This window comes from Gopherus flavomarginatus, chromosome 19, assembly GCF_025201925.1.
Source record: "Gopherus flavomarginatus isolate rGopFla2 chromosome 19, rGopFla2.mat.asm, whole genome shotgun sequence".
Classification (NCBI taxonomy): Eukaryota; Metazoa; Chordata; order Testudines; family Testudinidae; genus Gopherus; species Gopherus flavomarginatus.
In genome coordinates this window covers 6363329-6381356 of record NC_066635.1, presented here as the reverse complement: position 1 = coordinate 6381356, position 18028 = coordinate 6363329, and the positions used below count along the sequence as shown (strand labels likewise).

General features: G+C 52.3%; 1 protein-coding gene across 1 annotated transcript in view; it reads right to left on the bottom strand.

The window, feature by feature from the left end:
• Positions 1–380: 380 nt before the first annotated feature.
• The window catches only part of SRRM3 (serine/arginine repetitive matrix 3), a 171499-nt gene continuing 153851 nt past the window's right edge, over positions 381–18028 (bottom strand). Inside the window, exons 13-16 of the mRNA XM_050929110.1 lie at positions 8910–9247; positions 7162–7374; positions 5804–5941; positions 381–960 (exon numbers count right to left, since the gene is read on the bottom strand). Coding sequence (XP_050785067.1) covers positions 750–960; positions 5804–5941; positions 7162–7374; positions 8910–9247 — 900 coding nt within the window. The 3' untranslated portion in view covers positions 381–749. The remainder of the gene's footprint in view (positions 961–5803; positions 5942–7161; positions 7375–8909; positions 9248–18028) is intronic.

Sequence of the window (18028 nt, the reverse complement as noted above, 5' to 3'; positions counted from 1 at the left end):
TCCCACAGATCTAGTGTCCCCTGACACTCCCTTGTCTTCCCCCACCTCATCATACCTGCTTAACTACCCCCGCCCTCCCCAATAATTTATACAGTTGTGCTCAAAAAATAAATTAAATGAAATAAAGTGTAAGGACCTGTGACAGGCTTGAGCAACATAAATAGAAACAATCCACCCCCACCCTTCCTTGTGTCCAAGAGCTTTGTTCATAAAAGGCCCCTCTCCTCTCCCCCACCCTTCAGGAGGGTCAGGTCCAAGGTCTCTGTTAAGTACTTTGTTCCCTTGCTCCATGCCCCCCTCCCCCACCCTGGCATTTGTTTGTAGAAATGAGAAGACCTCCCCCCTTTACCCCCCGAAAAAAAATTCATGATGCTTTGGAGTCCACCCTGCCCCTGGTGATGAGCAACAGCAGGGTTGTATTTGCCCAGGCACGGGCAGTGGCTCGGGGTAACGTCAGCCTGGTCCCCTCCTCCACTGTCCGGCCCCCGCCTTCGTCCAGCACCACAACGGGGGCTGGGCGCTGTCTGCGTCCCACGCGGTCTCGAGGGCCAGCTGTTAGCAGCTGCTACTGTTGGCCCTGGCAGCCCCGCTCAGATGTTTCTGCTCCTGGGCTGGAGGGCCTCACCTGGCGGCTCCTTCTCCCTCCTCGAGGAGAAGGTGAGGATGTGCTGGAAGGGGCCGGCGTGGGAGGGGTGGGCACAGAGGCGGGTGCCGGGTGGGGGAGAAAGGGGGGCATGCCTGCTGCTGGCTCAGAACCCGGCGCTCTCCGAGCTGCTGTGGCTGTTGTAGCTGGGGCTGGGGCTGGGGGTGCGCGAGCGGCTCTGGGGGCTGCGAGTCCGGCTCCGGCTGGTACTGTAGCTGTCGTAGCTCCGGCTGTAGCTCCGGCTGCAGGAGTAGCTGCTCAGGGAGCTGGAAGAGGAAGGGCTGGGTCTGTAGTAGGGGATTGGGCGCTTGCGGGCACTGCAAAGGAAAGGGAAACTGAGTCAGGGCCAGGCAAGCCAGCAAGTTGGATTTGGTTCTGGGCTTTGGCTTGAGCACAGAGGGAGAAGCTGGGGGGCGGGGGTGTGTGCTCTAGTTTAGAGCCAGCTGTGCCTCACGTTAACCCCGCAAACAAGGGGCAAGTTTAGATTCAGATCTGGAGCTGAATGTCTGGGCTCTATCGGCCAGCCTCAAGGCCAGCTGTGGACCAGAACCAGGGCCAGACCTCTGCTCAACGTAGCAGTTTCATGGCATGTCTCCAGAGCGGCAGGACGGGCAGTCAGTGCTGCTGCTAGGGGACAAGAGGCCCTGGGGGCCATGGCTCACACCTGCGCAGTGCAGAGGCATGAGCTGCCTGCTGTGTTAATGTTCTCTGGGGCATCGCCTCCCCAAACCCCACTGCCAGCCCCCCGACTGCCCCCACAATGCCCAAGCCGTGACCCGGGGGTGTTAGTCCTGGATTAGGCGGCTAGGATAGAGCAGGAAAAAAGTTAATTGTAGCATGTGGTTTATTTCCCCAACACCAAAGAGTTAAAGCTGCTGAAAAGCAGAAGTTAGGGATTAGTGAGAGGACTAGGGCAGGCCAGGGCTGGGGGGCCTGGGAGCCTGCGAGGGGGAGGGCTGAACTTCTGCTAATTTGGGGGTGGGGGCACAGAACAAACCTGCCCTTGGGTTCTCCCCAGCCCAAAGGGGAGGGTCAGCTGGTAAAGTCTCTCCCTGCTTGGGGGAGAGGGCCAGGGCCAGCACCCCTGAGGCACTGTGAGGTGGGGGAGAGGGCCAGGGCCAGCACCCCTGAGGCACCGTGAGGGGGGGGAGAGGGCCAGGGCCAGCACCCCTGAGGCACCGTGAGGGGGGAAGAAACAAAGCAGCAGCTAAGAACTGAGGGAAAGGAGAAGTGAGGCAGGAGTGCGGGCTGCGGAGGATTGGATCTCTTGCCCCCACAGCTCCCTAGTACCTTTTGTGGGCCCCATAGATTCCATGAGGGAGGCTTGGGGGCTGTGATCTGCTAACCTTCCCCCATGGAGCCTAAGGCCTCCAAATCCTCCCCCTGGGGCCCTGTGGCCTCCAAACCCTCCCCCCGGGCCCCTTGCCCGCCAGACACTGCTAGGATGCTGTCTCATGGACTTTCATTTCCTTCGCCATAGGCCTCCAGGTGCTTTCGCTGGGGGGTCCCCCAAACCTGCTCCAAAGGCCCTCACCCCACCCCACTTCCTCATCTCTATGAGCCTTAAGCCCTTCCTCAGCTGGCCGCTCCACAGTACAGTCCCCATTCAGCCCACCTCATGCTCGGTGCCTCTTTCTCGGCTCAGCCCCATTCACAAATGTGCCCCCCCCCCAGACTCAGAGGGCAGCTCTGGTGGGAGGGGGTCAGGGCGTTAGCCCCTCACGCCCCCAGCTGCAGGGCTCTGTGCAGCTGGCGAAGGCAGGGAGCCAGGATGCTGGCCCCGGCAGCCCCTCAGTCAGAAGTCACAGTCCGTTCCCCCTGACCCCGGCATTCGCAGGCTCAGGCCAGTGGGGCTGGGGCTACCAGCAGGCAGTGAACAGCTGAGGAAGGTGTGAACGTCACCAACCACCCCCAGCAGCGGCCGGCTGCACCCCGGGAACACCGCCCGCCACGGTGAGTGGTGTTAGTGGGAGCGACAGCGCGAGACAGACGGCACAGACGCGGCTTAGCACTGAAGGCCTCACACTGTGAATTCAGGGAGACACGGGGAGGGGGGTCCTGGGCACCATGGTAGCCAGGCCCGCGGCGATGCTCTCCGAGAGGAACCTTGAGATGGGCTGGAAAAGGAGAGGTTGGCATCAATAATGGAGAGGGAGGAACAGGTCAGACAAACACCCAGGGCACAGATGCAAAAAAAGGACGTGCCAGGCGCCTGCTGAATTGTCCTGCAGGCTGGGGAAGTCTTGGTGCTCCTTTGCAAGCAAAAGGCCCTGAGCCGGCATCCTGCGTTTCTAGCTTAAGTATGTACGTGGCTGCCCCACTCCTGCAGTATGTGGGCACCTTGCCAGCTTTGCAGCACTGCTGAGAGGCAGGGCCAGGCTTTTATTCCCCATTTTTACAGAAGGGAAACTGAGGCACAGATGGGCAACATGACTTGCCCCAGGTCCCACAGCAAACCTGGGGCACAGCGGGAACTGAGTGCAAGGCTCCCACATCCTAGGCTCACGCGCTAACCCTTGGACCATCCTGCCACTACCTATTTGGGCCAAATGCCCCATTTCTGCCTCTATCCACCTCCCAGCCTAGCCATCCCCAAACAATCAGGACTCAGGTTCCCCCCAAAAATCATGAGATTTTTTTTTTAAGCCAATCACCCAAATGTGACTACAGAAAATGTCAGGAGCTGTTTAGCTGCTGTCTGGGTTTCCCCCCCCCCCCAGCGCAAGGGCTAGGAGCTCCCTTTTCTTAAAAAAAATAAAAGCTGAGATTCTCTGTAATCACAGGACTCCAGCAGCTGGGGCTTTAAGAGAACCACCAAGCACTGCGAGACTGGTAATAAAATCATGTGGCTGGGCAAGGCTGCACCTGGGCTGGACTGCACTAACACCAGGGGGACCCCACCCAGGTCTTTGTGTGACAAGCCTTTCCAGCCCGTGGGAGGCAGGGAAGGGACACAGCAGGGCCTCTGTCTAGGGTGATTTGGAGGACCAGGACTGAGCATCAAAATAGGACTGTGGGCCCACTTCTGCATTCCCCTGTGACAATGCCCATGGCCTCCCCGGGGAATGCAGGAAGTGAAAGCCAGCAGCAAGCTTGCCTCGTTATTATAAACCCTATAAACGCGCGTCTAGGTGACTCGTGGGGTGCTGGGGTGGTATGTTGCAACAAGACCCCCAAAGCCTCCCTCTGACTCTGGAAATGCAGGTCCTGGTGAGGTCGGAAGCTGAGCTGCAGCGGTTTGAAACTGGCCTAGGTCTTACATCGGGGACTCTCTGCCTATCCCATCCAATGGACGTCACTGCAACTGAGAGATGGTGCCTGATGGCCGGGTCCCCGCCTTGCCCTCTGGAGCTGGTGCCATGGTACCATGGCATTGCTCTCTCATTCATGGAAAGGAAAGCTGCCACTGGCACCACCGCACCCATACACCCTCCAGTGGTTGAGGCCAGTACAGCCCAGAGCACCAGTGCAGACGGGATCACAGGACACTGGAGCATCCCACAATCCCAGGGAACTGAAAATACAGCACTTATTTATGGGGGCTACATCCATTCTTGTCAATTGGGTCTCACACACTGAGAACTCAACCCACCTGGCAAACTTCCAGTACCTCCCCTTCATGGAGGGAAAAACCATTAGAGCTGAAAGGCAGCTTCGAGAGACGATGGCATAATTACACTTGGGGTTAGGGGACGGGCAGACCCCAGGTGAGCTCTGTACAGTACCGGGTCACTAAGCCATGGCAGTAACACGGATTAGACACACACTCATCACAGGCGCAGCAAAGCAAGTTACTGCTCTGTTACCAATGGTGTCACCTTGCAACATGGCTTCTCTTTTGCAGTAACGATTTGCCTTGCTTCATCAGCCTGACCCTGCAACCCCCCCCTGCGTAATTTCGAGCAGCCCCGCAACATTACCTGGGTGCGTCGCTCTTGGCACGGCTAGGGCTGGGGTACCCGTGATGGCCTGTGCTGCTCTAAAGATATGGGTCCAAGTGTTCTGCTAGTGCAAGCAGGTGAAAACTCCTTCGACTTCAGTGGTGTTTTGCCTATTTACATCAGCAGGGAATCTGGCCCATAAGAAGGCAGGACTGCACTACTCGAACGTAGCAAAGCCGGGTCAGTAAAACCAGCACGTGTTTCGGTGGCTTCATGTACAGAAATCCCCAGAAAGTTTCAGCTGAGGGGTTCTCAAACTTTTGTACAGGTGACTCCTTTCACACTGAGTGCGACCCCTCCCAATACATTAACACCATTATAAATGCTGGAGGCAAAGCAGGGTTTGGGGTGGAGGCTGACAGCTCGCGACCCCAGCCCCAGGTAATAACCTCATGACACCCTGAGGGGTCCCGACCCCCAGTTTGAGAACCCCTGCTCCATCTCATTGCACTGGTACTAATTTTCCTCTCCACCTCTTAAGCCTTGAATCTAATTGTTATGGGCAAGTTAGTTCTACAATTCTTATCACATGGCCTAAGGCCTGTTTTCCATAAATCCAGCTGTTCAAATATTAAGGCCCAGTATCTCACAATTGACAATAGCTAGAAACAAACAGGTTAGAAAAGCCAAATCTCAGTTTGCGGTTTAAGTTTCTAGCTCTGAACAAGGTTCTAGACTTTCAAACTGGGTCTGGTCTCAGACTAAATATTGCCCACGCAGGAATTTAGGGCTAGGATCCGTTTAATTTCAAAGAGGGAGAGATTCTGCATTTACAGCTCGAGAGAGAAACAGATCTGGGGCAGGATTTTTTGCTTTACAATATAAATAAAATGTTATTTATTTACTTATTTTGAAGAAGCGCAGAAGCTTGTAATGTTGGTATCTATCTGTTCCCATAAACACTCATCTATCTATCAATCATGGGGCCACGGTTTGCCACAGAGGCCTTGTCTAGACTAGGATTGGAACAGTGCTAGCTAACACATGTTAACAGCCTAGTGTAGACAAGGCAGTGTACCTTTAACACCTGGGACATTAATTGAATTAACTCCCTTTTTGCTGACCAGCTGCAGCAACCTGGGCTCTCTCTTTGCAGAGGAGCAATGGGCATTTTTGGGACCGACACTGGAGGTTTGATGCTACCAGTGAATGAGTAAAACCCCTGAGCTGAGCCAGAGCCGGATCCCCCTGGGCTGAGCCCCTGTACCGAGACAGCTACCTTGTAATTCTTCTGGGCTCCATGAAGCTGGGAGAGTCACGCCTCCTCTTCCTGATAGGGGAATAGCTTCTGGAGCGGCGCCTGGCCCGGGCAGGATCCGTATCACTGTGCCTTGTTCGGGGCTCGTTGTCTTTCTCTCTGGAGCCAAACCACACATGTTAGCTGGGTCTGCATGTACCGTGGTGTGTGTGCATGGCTGCTACAGGCCTATCCATATGCCCTGTGTGAGCTGTGCCTGTGAGAGTCCATATTTACTAGGTGGGTCATGTGTGGGAATGGAGCCCAGGACCTGTGGAGTTAAAAACACAAGCCTCTACTGGTTGAGCTGAAGGAACAGCGTTGGTACTTTGGAGGCAGTAGCCGACTCATACACCCCTTGCCTTGTCTAGCTACTAGGGTGAGATGAAGAACCACACCATGTTAGCACAGGTTACAGCTGTGACCACACATGGCTTCCCTGGGTAATATAGAAGTTGGCGATGGAACAGGTCTATTCGGTCCTATCTAGTGCACCTCACAGGGGCCAGTGCAGGACTCTGCTTTACTTTAACTGTCCCATGAGATGGGGCTTCCATGGCTTGTCCATCTACCCCCAGACATGTGGGAAGGCTGGCTGCAATGGGGCTAGCCCTGGGGACCATGCCGAAGCCTCAGCTAGTGTAGAATGGGGCAGCATCTCTATGGAGCTGGTCACCCCCAGGCTGGCCTGGTTGCCCTCAAATCTCCAGGTGCAATTCATCACCCCCTTTCTGACCCATTAAGCCCTGTGTGGTTTGGGTGCTGACCCTCTTAGAGATGCTGGTATCTCTCTCCCTGTCACAGAATCACAGACTATCAGGTTGGAAGGGACCTCAGGAGGTCATCTAGTCCAACCCCCTGCTCAAAGCAGGACCAATCCCCGACAGCTTTTTGCCCCAGATCCCTAAATGGTCCCCTCAAGGATTGAACTCACAACCCTGGGTTTAGCAGGCCAATGCTCAAACCACTGAGCTCATCTGGGAGGCTGGAGCCGATTACCCCTTGATGAGCATGTACAGCGAAGGGAAAAGATGTTCCCAGTGAAGGATGTGGTTTCCTTCACCTTGGTCTGACAGAGATTGTTGCCCTTCTGGGACATTTATTTACTCAGGCCTCTCCTGATTGGATGGGTTGGTGTGTAAGGCCCATGTCTCCATGGGTATAGATCTGTCCCCGTGTGTGCTGCTGTCCCTGTGCATGTGTGAACACTGTGTGCATATCCGTGCCCCAGCGTCTGCCGGCATCCTGACCTATGTCTTTGCCAGTGTGTGTCTGTGCCCAGGCACTGCCTCCCACCCCGTGATCCTGTCTGTGGGGCTCGCGTGCTGCTAGGGCCTTACCTGCTTGAGTTTTTTTTCTGCGATGGAGACTGGCTCCGGCTCCGTGCTGCTCTTTTCTCCCGGGATCGTGACCGGGATTTGGAAGGGGAGCTGCTGGAGCTCCAGGAGCTGCTACGGGACAGGCTCTTCCTTCTCTCGGAGTTGTGCCTGGAGTGCTTGACTGGGGACTGGGAGCAGCTGTTTGGCCTGCCTCGGTGGTGTCTGTCCTTCCCCCTGCAAGACCATTGGATCAGACAGCCAGTCACTATCTCAGTCTCACCCCATCACCTACTGGCGTCCACCATGTTTCCAAGGAGACAGGAACAGCCCACCCTACTTCCAGTTAAACCTCTTAAGAACAATGTGGTGTGGGCATTCAGGAGCAACAACAGTTAGGGCCTGATTTTCAGAAGTGCTGGGCACCCATAATGCCACATAACGTCAGCGGGCCCCTTAAGTGCTCTGAAAATCAGGCCATGAACATTCAGTGACCCCACACAACTGTGTCAATTAGGGTGCCCATCAATGACGAATGTAGGGCTAATCATAATTCTACTCTTCAGTAGAATGGCTACTTCTGCTGCCAAGGCACTCCGTATTCTGTACATAATTAACCTATGGAACTCACTGCCACAAGATAATACTTAGGCCAAGTTTAGCAGGATGCCAAAAAGTCTGAGACAGTCATATGACTAATAGGGACTTCAACAGTTCCACTAGATGCAATAAATATTTGTGAAAGGGATACAAATCCTCATGCTTCAGGGCATATGCAAACCACTTACTTTCAGCGGTCAGGAAGAAACTTCCCCAAGGAGCAGATTATTCCACTATTGTCCACTAAGGGGTTTCTAGCACCTTCTTCTGAAGCATCTGGCATGAGCCACTGTGAGGACACAGGACTGATACAGCCTAGTGATACCTGTCTTCCTACTATTGGGAAACAGAGGCTACAGTGATTTTGGGTTGCCATGTATAGTGTCTGATCCTGATTCTCAGGGGATTGCCATGCGCTCCACAAGACGACCAGAAAAGAATCAACTGGAAGCAGCTTTTCTCCTCTGGGCGCATTTCCCTGCAAACCTGGAACGTGCACACCTGAAATCTGCACCTCTAGGCCCTTTTCATTTCCAATCTATCAACAGGGCAGATGAGGGTCCCGCTCACTGGGCCACTGAATCCTGTGCCATGAAAGCTGCTATCCAGCATACATTTCCCCTTCCTTAATGCTCCCAAACAGCTGGAGCCATCCGTGGTGCGAATGCCCTTTGGAGCTGGGTAGCCTGCGCTCATATCTCCCCTTTAGCAGCTCCTCTGCCTAGCGAGTGGATCCCTGCAAGCCAGTCCCTCCAGCGTGAGGATCATTTCCAGCACTCTTCTCTGTGCTGCTCCCATCCAGTCAGTCAAACTTTGCCCCATGATCACACCACCACTATCAGAAGGGGCCCTGTTAGCTCCAAGGCCTCTGCTTAATGGGTCTATCTACCCATCCCATGGCATCTCCGCCTCTCGCACGCTTTAATGTCTTTACCCAGCTCCTGCATGGCTGGGCAGGGCTATGAGCCCCATTGGACAGGCAGGGAACTGTGGCCCGGAAAGGCAATGAGACACCCAGGGGAGTGCAGGGAGTTTATGGCGGGGCAGGGACTTGAAACCAGCTTTCCGGGGTGAAACACCAGTCAACCTCGCTGGTAGAGGATCAAGCCCTGCAGGCAGCGACCGGGCTCTGAGCTCTCCGGGGCCCCTCCCTTCGTGGCCCTGACTCTTACTTTTTCAAGTGCGCCCCGTGGTTCTTCTCCGCCCCCCGCGCCGCCGGGTACGGGTGCGAGCAGGCTGACCCCTCCGAATCACTGCTGTAGTCGGTGTGGCTGAGCGAGTGGGGCGACTCCTTCTGGGCCGAGGCCTGGCCCTTGCTCCTCCCCTTATGTTTGTGCAGCGACGCGGACCGGGAGCGGCGGCGGTACTTGTCCCCTCCAGAGCATCGACCTCCCTTCTCCGGTGACACCGACCGGAGGCTTCTGGGGCCACGTCTGCCACCCTTGGAACGAGGGGAGGGCAGCTCGGTCTTGACGTGCCCCCTGGGAGAAGGGGACGCGGAATCCAGCCTCTGATGGGAAGAAAGAAACGGGTGGGGAGGAAAGAAGAGAAGAAAGAAGGGGAGAGAGGTCTTTAAAGAGAAACCCCAAGGCAGAAGTGCAATTCACAACGTCAACGCACATTGCATAAGGCACGCTACACAGAACTCTACTCTCAATCTGCCCTCCTGCTCAGCCTTTCGACCTCAACAATGCAGCTCATGCAAATCTCCGCATGCAAAACACAAAAGAAATCCAGAAAATCAAAAACTGGGAGAAGGGAGGGAGACGTCAAAGAAAAAACCATCTCAAACAGAGTTAAAAAAGCCCCAAAATAAACTGTGTGTAAACACCCAACAAACTAAAACAATAAAATAAGAGCGAGGTTGGAGGGGGGAAATAAATTGGACGCAATGAGGAAAAACCAAACCGAACCGGGATGTTGAAGGAAGTGGGCCTGAGGGGCAGGGATGGAGTGGAGGGTCTTACAGATGGTATTTGGGTTGAAACAAAGCAAGGGGTGAGGCAGACAGCACAGAAAGATGGCGCGGGGTGGGGCCGGGAGGTCACGGGGGGGGGGAAGGCAGGGGCGGGGAAAACAAAGTATAAAAAACAAAAAGAAGGAAGAGAAACATTAAAGAAAAAAAAAAAAGAAAAGAAAAGAAAACTCCACATCATTACTGAAATAAACAAATGGTTCTGAACTCTTCCTGGGAAACTGCTTTTAGCTGTGGCTGCACAGCCCTGCTGAGTTCCGATCAGCGCTCTATATGGACTCCTGCTTTCTGCTGCCTTTTTTTTTTTTCCTTTTTGTTAAATTCTGATTATTTGTTTTTTAAGTCCCTCTTGGTTAACATCCACTTACCAAAAAAGTGGCATTTCCTCCTTTAGTAGGTAAGGTATGAAGAGAAGGGAAAAGCGGGGCAATATAAGTGCATCATTAGATTCACAAAAATGCAAGAGAGAACGAGAGAGAGAGAGAGAGAGAGAGAGAGAGAGAAAAGAGAAATAAAACGAAACAACTCACTTCTCCTAGGCCTCGGAAACATCAACCATGTGAGAAACCAACTCTAGCTGGATTTGCATTTGCATCAGCCCTGCTTTTTTTGGGTAAGCAAGTTCAGCGTAGGAGCACCTCTTTTTGGTTGGCTGGATGGCTTTGACTTAAAAAAAAATCGAGTTCAAAGCCTTTAGTGTCTGCATATTTCAGCTAGCGCTCTGCTACGTACGCCTCCAGCAGCATCGTGTCGGCCTGCCAGATCAGCAAAGGCCTGGAAGGAATTCTCAAGGACATGGGCAATGAAATCCCATGGTGTGAATGGGAGCGGGGCAGTAGGGAAGTGGTACCAGCAAGCGGTTTTTTTCCAGTGGTAATATTCCAGAATCTAACCAGTGGCCCAAGAGAGGCCTATGAGAAAGCAGCACAATTGTACATTGACTCTTCACTACGATATGGTATGAGCTTGCGTGTTGGCTTGAATCCCATCTTGCATGGAATTACTGTGGCTTGATATGAAATAGACACACACGGATTTGCACATGAAGAACTAACTTCCAGGGCCTCGCAGTACATCTGCAAAGTGAAGGGGGGGAAACGGGGCACTTTCTCCCCTGATTTTAAAGGAGTGCAAGTAGGAGAAAATGCCGCTGACGCTGCCTGGAACCGCGGGTGTGGCAGTTTCATGCCGTTCCGACTGGGTCAAGACACCCCGTGGTGATTGACCTGTGCTGCCCAGTGGTGGCTGACAGCTCAGCTAACCTATGACAACAGACAGTGTGATCAGCCTAGTGCACCCTGCTAAATAAAGTGAATCAACAAACGGTGTCTGTTGTTGTGCTGCCAGGCTGTTCGTGGCCACCCTGACCGAGGGGTTCGCTTGCCTAGAGAGCTCAAGTGATACTGTATAAACATTAGCCAAGTCATACCCCTTTGGGGGAGCTCAGCATTATTGGCCTCGTTCCACAGATGGGAAAACTGAGGTACAGAGCGGTTATGCTCACTCCCCTAGACCACACTTGAGTGGCTGGCTCTTGGGTTTCTATTTTACCCTGTGCCCGTTTGTACAACCTATAGAAGCGTCCAATATGCTGACAATGGAAGCTTAGCAATGGTTCCTTCTAATTATTGTCAGTGCAAACCGTCCCAGGAATCACACAGATATATACTATTTTATGTCACACAAATTTCGTATGTTTCACTAGCATGTGTCTTGACCCCACCCCAAATAGAAGTTATAGAACTAAGGGCTGATACTGCTTCAAGGGGAACAAGAGCAAACCATGGGCCGTTAAAGTCAAGAGAAAGGCTCCCACGGACTTCAGGGGGTTTCGGCTCAGGCTGTATGAGGCTGAGTATCTCCAGAACGCCTGCAAGCCGTTACAGCCTGGTTCTGATGAGCAGCCAGATGCCATTGAAAAGAGTTTGAGCTAATAAGCTGGGGCACAAAAGGGGGTCCTAAGTCTATCCTTAACTCTGCCCCACTCTCATGCCTTTCACCTTAACTGGGTTTTCACGTCCCTGTTGCAATAGTGCTCTCTACCGAGTCACACCTGCTAACACAATTGTTTTAGTCACACGTTCTCACCAGTGCTGCTTGCCACATGTCCTTACAGTTCAGGCTGCTGTTTAGCCTTCGCTTCGCTGGAGGCAGGGCTAGAGGGCGGACGAGAATAACAGCTCCATTCTCCCGGCTGAATTCAGACCTGTGACTTAATTCTGATCTGGAGCACCGCCTGGGACCCCCCACAGTGCTGCCCATGCACCTCATGTTGGACCTGGATTAGCCCCCTGCTATTCCAGCCCTGGGACTCCACATAGTCTACCAACAGCCACAGTATCGTGCACTACAGCAATCCTAGTTTGGGATAAGCAGAGATTGCCAGCTGCAGCGAACAGATTTGAGGCAGTTGCTGGCTAGGGATTAAACCGAGAGTGAAGTTCATTGCCAGGTGGGGCAGGACCCAGCCCTAGCTCCCCCATGGGGAAGACTGCGGCATCCCCCTAACCAACGCTGACAGTGCTCTTCGGCCGCTTCAAACGGAAACTGGGTTGGCCTCAGTGGTACCTGGTAGGCTGCCAGCTCTGGAGACTGACGTACTCTCTTTACCCACAGATCAGACAAAGCCACACAAGTGTCTCCCACCCCAACTCGGGGTCGCCGCACTGCTAGGGAGACATTGTGTCCTACAGGTTGGTCTGTGCTGGACTGGCCAGCGCGGGGGGCTTAGTGACGGGAGTTTACTGACATGGATTCCAGTGCAGGTGGCGCTGACCTGAGACCACTGGAATTCACAGCGGGAAAATGCTCTCTGCCCGTTGGAAACCCGGGGGCCTCAATCTAACTTTAGGCTCCTAAATCCAAGTGGCCTCCTATTCAGAGCTGCCCACAGTCCCTGGGGGCGATGCCCAGTCAGTGAGCTTGGTGAGTGCACAGCACCTTGGAAAACCGGCCTCTGGCTGCCCAGATTCAGGAAATGATTTCTATGATATGCCAAGGGGGGTCAAGGTGCCCAACCCAGGGCCTTGACGCCCAACTCCTGTTGGATTCCAACGAGATTTGGGAAACTGCCTAGCTCCCTGGGGCTCCTCTGAAAGACCCAGCCTGGATGCTTAAGGTTAGGCTCCTACATTCGTAGTTAGGCACGAGTGCTCTGATTTTGAAGACTGCTTGAGCAGCGGCCAGCGCATTCAATGGGTAGAGCACTGGTCCCATACGTGATGACGAGGTCTCAGTGTGAACGAGTCCAATGGCTTGCAATGGGGAACTCAATTTTACCTCTGAACCCTCCCTCTCCTGGTCTCTCTTGCAGTATCAGGGGCACAGACCTGAGCTTTGAGTTCTGCATCCAGACAGGCCTTTTCTCTCAGTGTCCTTTGCTGCCTTCTGGCCCAGCTCAGCTGACACTAGGGAGAGGGTGGGTTACATCAGCTTGGCTGGCTTTCCCTGGACGACTGACTGGTAGCAACGCACTGAACACTCCAGGGGAAGGAACACCAGGCCGTTAGACATTTCATACCCAGAACATCTGCAAACCGGCCCAATCACCCAGCGACACGCCCTTGACTCAGAGCATGAGCATTTCCACGCTCATCTCCTGGCCCAAGGACACCCACTTCCCTCCCGGCGCAGATTCTCCTGCCCAGGGGCTTTGTAACAGCCCCACTCCCATGATTTATCCTCCCTCAGTCTCACAGTCCAGGGATGCTTTGTTCCTGCATTCCCACCTTGTGTCTGCATCTGAGGATTCCCCCTGTGCTCCACATCACGAGGTCCCTGACCTTCTCTCACATCCTGGGGGGGTCCCTGTATGAGGATTTTCCCTGGCATCTCAGCACCTTCAGACAAAATGAACAGTATTAACAGCCACAGCGAATCAAAGCTGCAAGCAATGGCCCTGAACTAAGCGACTGACAATGGCACACGAGTGGCTAGCGTCGAGCCCTGTAACAATCCCCTCGGCTGCACTGGGGAAGCACACGGCCATTATCATTGCTGTATCGCTCGGACGTTTCAGTGACCCTGTCGTGCACAGATGGAAAAGGCCTGCAATTCTTACAGGCCTGAGCCCCATTTCACACGTATTCAGCCTGGAACTAAGGCCTACATTTTTGGCAGTGACGGTAATTAACCGATGGAACAATTTTCCAAGGGCCCTGGTGGATTCTCCATCACTGACCATTTTTAAATCCAGACGGGAATGTTTTCTAACAGCTCTACTCTAGGAATTATTTTGGGGCAGGTGCTAAATCCAGGCTACGTGAACACAATGGTCCTTCTGGCCTTAGCAGCTATGAATCTATACCCCCATCACAACCACCACCAACTCCCCCCCGACGGGAGAGGCGCTTAGCTACCAGTGAACATAGCACATTCAAAGTGGAGAGCTCTGCTCTAGTTACCTAGTTCAGACCAGGAGGTCAGTTTTTATGGTTAGGCTCTTGAGTTAGATCACCAGCTTCCACATCTGGGTGGCAAAATCAGCAGGTAGGCCCGGATTTCCAAAGGTGTTTAGGAGTCACTCTACTCAGCATCCCTGGGCCTAAGTGATTTGGGAGCCTGAGACCCAGATTTTTAAAGGGATTTGGGTGCCTAATTCCCTCCTAAGCCAGTTAGGTGTTGCACTGTTGAGAGGTGCACTGCCTAAACGCCTGTCAAAAGCTGGAGCCTTTGACGATCTGGGCCGTAGCTCTGTGCTATAGATTTAGCTCTGATCCGAGGACCCGAAGGCTCCATTCTCTCTCCATTCAAGTCAATGACAAAGCTCTTGTTGATTTCAATGAGCTTTGGATCAGACCCCAACCGCCCAGCGGGATGACTTGATTAAGATGCCTGTGTACCATAACAGGACTGTGCCTGAGTGGGTTGGAATCGGGGCAATTTCTGCATGTGCTGCCTGGCTTTCAGGGACTCACGCGGGGAGGGTTTAGACGGGCCATAGGCAGCAGCAGGGGAGATTGCTAGAATGTACAGCAGCTGCATTGCTCGAGGTTTCCAGCTGAATTTTGTCTGGGACATCACAGCTCAATGCCACGGGTATGCTGGTGGCATCCCCGGCGTCTGGGATGAGAGATGTGACCCAGGCAGGACCAAAACGCTGCATTTTAAAAAGGAGGGGGTAAAGTTCCTTGCAAGCAAATGGGTAATTGGCAGGGATGGGAAGCGGAGTCTGGGGAAAGCTCATGAGCGTTAGCGAAGCTCGGGGGAAGATACGCAGGTTGGCACTGAAAGTCACCCCTAGCTTTAAAATGTACCTGGATGTGGCAGGGCTCCTTTAATTAGGTGCCATGGGGACTAACTCCCCCAGGTTGGGCGGACAGGATCCACTGATTCAGGCTACCACGTACATACATCAAAATTACATCCAGTGCCCAGGAATTGGGCGGGAGGACACCGCCCGCTTCATTTCCCTTCCTAGCAGGCTCTCCCATGGTTCTGCAGTGGTGAGACTGAGCGGCTCTCAGCCTTTGGCCAGTCACACTCTTGTAATGCTGAAAACGACCACGGGCTAATTTTGGTTCTTTTAACCCTTTACCAACACAGGGACAGAGAGAAACAGCAGATCTGCTTGTTGAACTAAAGCTGCCCTCCAGACCTACCTATCTCTGTCTAGATCTGTTTCTTCTCTATCTCTACTAGCACCAGGAGTGAACCATCCTAAAATACTTTGTCAGGAATAAAAGCAAAATTGACCAGCGCTGTAACATTCAACCAGAGAAACTCAAGGGCAACAGGGAGCAGGCTCCATTTGTGAGGATGGTTATTATTTTAAATCGACAATGCTTTAGCGGGCTGGAATACTCCTCCTCAGGCTTGGAACCCAGGCCGGCAGATGCCTATTCCCAGTAGGAGTGGTTTCTAGCAGGCGGTGGGCTACTTACAGCGGTAAGCACGGTGGGTGAAAGTCACCCTTGTGCATCCACGCAGCCCAAGGCCTGCACATGCATTACACCTCCTTAATCTCTGATTATAAGGCCCGGTGCTGCTCCTGTGAATTTTGCCCTTGCGCTAAGTTAGCACAGCCAAGCTTTTCCAAAACGAGCCCCTCACCTGGCTTGTTCCCATAACAGCGAACCGGATTTCTGAGAGACTGGTCACTTCTGACAGTCAGCCACGTGCCGCAGTACCAGTTTGGAAACCTACTGGTGTGTCTCCCTGCCACCCCTTCATTTGCATGATCAGGCCCATAATTTACAACACACTCTCTGGTCTCAGTTCAGCAAAGCACCTACGCACGTGTATTAAAGTCAGTGGGACATAAGCAGGTGCTTAAAGTTACGCGTGTGTTTAAGGTTTTTCCATATAGGGACGATTTGCTGAATGAAGACCAAGTCCAACCAAAATTGCTTCTTAGCCTGAACCAGACACCACAAATGGAACAAGAGGCTGATTAGAAGACGGGAAAAAGAACATCTCTGTATTGTCTCCCCCTTAATGACCCAATGGACTAAACTTCCAATAACCCAAGAAATAAGCAGGCTGGAATAATCATCAGAATTTTTTTTTTGTTTGGTCTCTATTTGTCATTAAGTTTGTCTGTCTTGTTACCCAGCCCCTAAAAAAATCACAGAGGAAATCAAATGGACTAGACAGAATTATACCATTTATAGAAACAAACACAAAGTTGGAGGGCTAAATCACACAGAAATGCATTCTAACAACGGAACAAGAAAAGGGGAGGGGAGGAAAGGAAAGAAAGAAAGAAAAAAATTACATGGACAGAAAAAAAAAAGTGAAAGAAGAGCATGACTTTGTAGCTAACTGGGAAAAAGAATACAAGTTAAAAAAAATTATACAGAGCCACCAAAAAGAGACAAAATGGAGAGAGAAAAAGAGAGAGAGAGAGAAAAAATAACATTAAATCAAGCTACGGTGCTTTTCAACAGGCTCATCTGCAGAAGTGAACGTGCAGAGGCGGACAAAATACCTACCTTCTGCTTTGTCAGTGACAGGAATGCAATAATAAAAAAGAAAACAATAAACTCCACATTTGGAGTGCAGAATGGGAAAAAGACAATGACTCTTTAGTAATGTGATTTCGACCCCTTTGTGAGCAAGTTAGCTTTGTTCTGAACTGCGTTGGCTTGGTGGCATTGGGCTGGTTTTTACTGATTTTGTTCAGCGGGTGAGCGAGGCAGCCGTATCGGGGGTTCGTTTGGTGGGTTAACCAGCCCGCTAAGTAGCAGCACTTCTGTTCTGTTTTAAAGTCTCTAGGTACCATCACAAAGTCCCAAAGAGCATGCAAGGAAAGCAATGGATGAAGGCAGAACATGTCGAGGTTTACTGGGTTATTTGGGCACTGGGGTAGGCTAGGAGTGGCCCATAGAAAAAAAGAGAGAGAGAGAGAGATACCAGAGGGGGCGGGGGGGGGGGGGGGAGGGGAAGGGAAGGCAAGGCAACCGGAGTGAAAGGATGGGATGAAAATGTGAATGGTCCATTTAAAAGGGAAGTCAACTCCACCTGTTTGCCCCCAACAGGCCAATACTCCTCCCAGGCTAATTTTAGGGGTGGGGTTTGGTGAATACTGTTCAGGAAACGCACTCAGTCAATACAACCTCCCTATTTCCAGGCTCCCTGACTGTTCTCTGGGGGCTGAAGGACAAACAATGCTGCCTGGTGGATGATGTAGTAGCAGCCTGTGTCAAGCCCCACCCCACCAAAGCACGCTCTGTGGCCAACTCTTATGATGTTACCTCTTACGCTCTTGGGTGGGTGGGGTTAAAGCTTCCGGTCCCGGAGTCGCAAATCCATGAGACACTCAGCTATCAGGTTCTAGTCCCCGTGACTGAGGGGCAAAGCTTGAAACCAGCTTGAAGCCATTTCCAGCATACAGAGGGTTTACAGTTTGGTTGGATGGCTCTCAGCACCCCCACTGTACAAATTGTTCCAGCACCGGGGCAGGGACTGTCTTTTTGTTCTGAGTTTGTACAGCCCCTAGCACAATCGGGCTCTGGTCCATGACTGGGGTTCCAAGGTGCTAGCACAATACAAATAAATAAATACATAACCAGACTAATAATTAGCTCTCGTAACTGACTCCTGTGCCTTGAGAGCAGAACGAAAAGGCCATATAGGGGTTTTTTTGGGAGCGGGTTAGATTTTGAATTTGGAAATGAGCCCAGCGACTTTTCTTATCTGCACAGTTATCTTCCCTTTTAAATGCTCAGTTCAAAATATAGAGATGGAAATACAACATTTAACGGGTGTCAATATTAAGAGAATACAGCTGCTTTTTTTTTTCCCTTCTCCACATTAACACGCAGCAAAGCAAAAAAATTCTAAGACGACACAACGACGACAGGAAAAGAAACAGAG